This window comes from Oncorhynchus clarkii, chromosome 13 (genome assembly GCF_045791955.1).
Source record: "Oncorhynchus clarkii lewisi isolate Uvic-CL-2024 chromosome 13, UVic_Ocla_1.0, whole genome shotgun sequence".
In the NCBI taxonomy this organism is placed as follows: Eukaryota; Metazoa; Chordata; class Actinopteri; order Salmoniformes; family Salmonidae; genus Oncorhynchus; species Oncorhynchus clarkii.
In genome coordinates this window covers 11,296,404-11,301,403 of record NC_092159.1, presented here as the reverse complement: position 1 = coordinate 11,301,403, position 5,000 = coordinate 11,296,404, and the positions used below count along the sequence as shown (strand labels likewise).

Sequence of the window (5,000 nt, the reverse complement as noted above, 5' to 3'; positions counted from 1 at the left end):
TTTCGGCCTTCAATGGCTTTCATCAGAAACCTTAGATCATGTAATGAAATACACTGAAAGCAATCAGCATTTCAAGTGTAGTGCACTGACTGAAATGATCTGTGCATAACCCATTCCAATCCACAGCAGTATATAAACAGACAAACATTTGATGAAGGAATCAAAGACGATTGCAGGTGCATTCAAATCTAACCCTACGAGGTGCAGAGTACTGCTGGTTTTCTGTTCTACCTGATAATTAATTGCACACACCTGGTGTCACAGGTGTAAATCCATCCCTGATTAGGGGATGAATGAACAAAAGCAGTGGAGCTTTAAGGTCCAGATTTGAATTTGAGGGGCCTATTGCCTTGGCATGGTAGTTCTTAATTATGTTGTAATTCTAACAACTTCCACTAGGTGGCAGTGTTGAATGTAGAGGCCAATACTGCAGAGTGTGTATTTGCCCAGAGGAGACAGAAAGTCTGCTTGTTAGGTTGATGAACTTTGGTGCCAGAAGGTCAATGACACTGTTAAAACCCTGACGGACATCTAAATATACTAAGGACTGACACAGAGAATAGATCACAACAATTACTACATGATAACAATGTTTTGGGATGATGATGATGATGGTGAGAATGATGAAGGTCAGCCAGGTCCAGAGATGTGTTCTTTGATCCAGCCGGTGAGTTTGGTGACGCGGGTGTAGACGCCGTAGTAGTCGGCCCGGCCACACCCCTTTCCCCAGCTGACCACGCCCGCTAGGAACCAACGACCCGAGTTCTCCTGGCAGACCAACGGACCGCCCGAGTCACCCTGGGAAAGAGGGAGGGAGAGAGAGAGAGAGAGAGAGAGAGACGGGGGAAAGAAGGGGGAGGGAGGCAGCATAGAGAAAGTAAGAGAGAGAAGATGAAAAAGTTTTAATTTAGCTAAACGGTAGCAGAAAGGTTCAGATGTTAAAGGACATTGAACTTGCTGCTTTCTCTTTTCCCGGCTCCTACTACTCTGAAACCCCCTGTACCCTCCCTCACCTGGGGTGCCAACCAATCAGTCTGTGCACTGAGTGTGTGTGGGTCTACTCTGAAACCCCCTGTACCCTCCCTCACCTGGGGTGCCAACCAATCAATCTGTGCATTGAGTGTGTGTGGGTCTACTCTGAAACCCCCTGTACCCTCCCTCACCTGGGGTGCCAACCAATCAGTCTGTGCACTGAGTGTGTGTGGGTCTACTCTGAAACCCCCTGTACCCTCCCTCACCTGGGGTGCCAACCAATCAGTCTGTGCACAGAGTGTGTGTGGGTCTACTCTGAAACCCCCTGTACCCTCCCTCACCTGGGGTGCCAACCAATCAGTCTGTGCACTGAGTGTGTGTGGGTCTACTCTGAAACCCCCTGTACCCTCCCTCACCTGGGGTGCCAACCAATCAATCTGTGCACTGAGTGTGTGTGGGTCTATTCTGAAATCACTTCCTGTACCTGACAGGCATCCTTCTCTCCGCTGCGGTAGCCGGCACACAACATCCTGGGAGTGACCATGTAACCGTAGGAACGGAAGCAGGCCTCCTCGCTCACCAGACGCACGTCCACCTTCTGCAGCACGTTACTGGGAGTGCCTGGGGTCAGAGGTGAGAGGTCAAAGGTGAGAGGTCAACCACAGTGTTTCCATGGAGAGTTACAGGTAGACTTCCTTATCTGGAATCAAGCTTTACTGTTCATCCTACTGGTGGAAACGTATTGGGCGTGATAGGTTACCTTTCTTAAAATACATTTTCCTTTTTTTTGCTCTCTCGTTTTTATGTATTTGTGCTGCTGTAAGTGTTTGGAGGAATATATAGAACTGAATACATGAACAGATCTTTGCCTTTATAAAACCTCCCTAAACACCCTCCCTCCCTCCCTCCTCACCTCCTTCACGTAGCGCCCCCCAGCCCGTGACCCAACAGAGTAGCTCAGGTTCTTGCTGGTGTGTAGGTGAAGGCAGGCAGGCGGGCTGGGCCAGGGTGCCTGGGGCGGCAGGTCTCTCTAGTCGCAGCAAAGCCAAGTCATAATCGTGTGTCTCGTCATCGTAGTACTGGTGCAGGAGGATCTGTTGCACCCGAATGGCATCCTCCATCTGACTGCTGCGGTTCAATAGGAACTTACCTAGGTAGACCGTCCACGCTCTGGGAGAGAGACTGAGGGAGAGGGGAGATGGATGGGGAGAGAGGGAACATTTTAATTCTCTCTCTTCCTGTTTACACGCTAGGAAAGTAAAGACTTGGGGTGGTGGAGGGCGAAAGAGAGGGATGGAGCGAGGAGAGATGAGAGGAGAGGGGAGAGGAGAGCAGAGGAGAAGGAGAGGAGTTGAGAAGAGGAGACGAGAGGAGCAGAGGAGTCAAGAGGAGAGGAATCGAGAGGCGAGGCGAGGGAGAAGGAGAAGGAGAGGAGAGGAGAGGAGAGGAGAGGAGAGGAGAGGAGAGGAGAGGAGAGGAGAGGAGAGGAGAGGAGAGGAGAGGAGAGGAGAGGAGAGGACGGGAGGTTAAGGAGAATAAAGGAAAAGAGAATGGTAGACAACAAGAAGAAGAAACAACACTTCCTGTTGCTCTGTTCCTGTACTCACCGGTCATCATAGAAACAGTGGGCAGCGGACACCACCCATTGGCTGGAGACCAGAGCCCCCCCACAGACATGACGTCCACCGATCTGAAGGCTGACCTGCCATGGCCACTCCCCTTCAGTAGCGTTGACTCCTCCCACAACGCGACTGGTGAACTGCCTCAGACCACAGTCTGGCAAGAGGACACACACACAGGTATGGAAACACAAACACACACACACACACAGAAATGCACGCAGATACGCACACACACAATCAGAGATACATAAATGTGTGTGTGTGTGTGTGTGTGTGTGTGTGTGTGTGTGTGTGTGTGTGTGTGTGTGTGTGTGCGCGCGTGTGTATGTGTGCGTGTGTGTCTGTGTGTGTGTCTTCTTGTCTCACCACAGTGTCTCTCATCGGAGGCATCAGGACAGTCGGTGATGAAGTCACACTCTGGGTTCGGCTTCTTCAGACACGTCCCATCAGCACACACATACGTCTTGTCTGTACACTGTACACCTAGAGACACACACATACGTCTTGTCTGTACACTGTACACCTAGAGACACACACACATTATGTATCAATACACCACAAACTTGTGTACACACACACACACAGACACACACACACAGTTAGAGTTACCCTCTGTGCAGTTCTCTTCATCCATGGCCTCAAGGCAGTCTGGGTGCTGGTCACACACCTTGAAGTAGTCAACACACTGACTGTCCTCTGGACACTGGTACTGGGCTATACACACTGGGACACACACACAAATTGAGTGTCAATCAATCAGCCATTTGGTGCTAATGATACATGCTATACAGCCCGTTGATTGTCCCTAACTTGAAACAGATTATTTTAACATTTTTATCATTACTAATATATATATGTTTTAACTGTTGAATGTTCCTCTCATCTCGCTAGATGTCATTGAGTAATGTATGAAGACTGTAGTTCCACAGGGATTTCCAGTGAGGATTTGGCCTTTTCAACAATCATGGCTACATGCACGAGGCTCAATGAAATGTAAATGCCTTATAAATGGTTCACAATTTGAATGTTATGAATGTGTTTTAGCTTGGTGAACTGACCACAGTTCCTCTCGTCCAGTCCGTTGGGGCAGTCTTTGATGCCGTCACAGGCTGGAACACACAGACCATTTAGAGTACACAGGAACTGACCAGGACAGGCTGGAACACACAGACCATTTAGAGTACACAGGAACTGACCAGGACAGGCTGGAACACACAGACCATTTAGAGTACACAGGAACTGACCAGGACAGGCTGGAACACACAGACCATTTAGAGAACCCAGGAACTGACCAGGACAGGCTGGAACACACAGACCATTTAGAGTACACAGGAACTGACCAGGACAGGATGGAACACACAGACCATTTAGAGTACACAGGAACTGACCAGGACAGGCTGGAACACACAGACCATTTAGAGTACACAGGAACTGACCAGGACAGGCTGGAACACACAGACCATTTAGAGTACACAGGAACTGACCAGGACAGGATGGAACACACAGACCATTTAGAGTACACAGGAACTGACCAGGACAGGATGGAACACACAGACCATTTAGAGTACACAGGAACTGACCAGGACAGGCTGGAACACACAGACCATTTAGAGAACCCAGGAACTGACCAGGACAGGATGGAACCCACAGACCATTTAGAGAACCCAGGAACTGACCAGGACAGGATGGAACACACAGACCATTTAGAGAACCCAGGAACCGACCAGGACAGGATGGAACACATGAACACACGCACTTTCAAGACACCCAAATAGAGTACATGAACATCTTTCGGATGTAGGAAGTATTATTTATGAATATGCTTCCTACCCAGTGGAGGCTGCTGAGGGGAGGACGGCTCATCATAATGGTTGGAATGGAGTCAGTGGAATGGTATCAAACACATCAACAACGTGGTTTCCATGTGGATCATACCATTCTATTCCAGACAATATTATGAGCTGTCCTCCCCTCAACAGCCTGTTACGACCAGTAGTATGTAATACAAACACACCTTACTGTATGTCACAAGCACATCATTTCTTCCACTTTCTCATCTCTTCATCTGTCACGGAACATCATTTCAGCACACAACCTAAAAATCACCCTAAACACCTTGTTCAAAATAACTCACGATCTGATTGGTTAAACAGACAGACAGTCTGTAGAGAAAGATTACCTATAGCACCTTCACCCTAACTCTAGGTCTGAGGTCAAACCCTTGACCAATGTTTGTCATCCATGCCCCAGACTCACGATCTGATTGGTTGAAGAGGCTGTAGTGGACCTGGAGTCCAGGCCCTGTGATTGACACCTCGGACGTCATGACAACTCTGGTTGCCGTGGAGAGGAGGTAGAGGCGCTCAGCATACGGCTGGAGACCTCTCGTCCCACAGAACCTGAGGC

General features: G+C 49.0%; 1 protein-coding gene across 4 annotated transcripts in view; it reads right to left on the bottom strand.

The window, feature by feature from the left end:
• LOC139424403 (transmembrane protease serine 6) overlaps positions 1–5,000 on the bottom strand; it is a 14,890-nt gene that overhangs the window by 463 nt on the left and 9,427 nt on the right. The window contains exons 11-18 of one of the 4 annotated variants that reach the window (XM_071176177.1): positions 4,851–4,993; positions 3,653–3,751; positions 3,204–3,317; positions 2,961–3,077; positions 2,580–2,748; positions 1,886–2,154; positions 1,457–1,593; positions 1–798 (exon numbers count right to left, since the gene is read on the bottom strand). The exon at positions 1–798 is cut by the window's left edge and continues 463 nt beyond it. In XM_071176177.1, coding sequence (XP_071032278.1) covers positions 631–798; positions 1,457–1,593; positions 1,886–2,154; positions 2,580–2,748; positions 2,961–3,077; positions 3,204–3,317; positions 3,653–3,751; positions 4,851–4,993 — 1,216 coding nt within the window. In that variant the 3' untranslated portion in view covers positions 1–630. Of the gene's footprint in view, positions 799–1,456; positions 1,594–1,885; positions 2,155–2,579; positions 2,749–2,960; positions 3,118–3,203; positions 3,318–3,652; positions 4,040–4,850; positions 4,994–5,000 lie in introns of those variants that run through there. The other 3 variants (XM_071176178.1, XM_071176176.1, XR_011635935.1) reach the window with 3 other exon arrangements.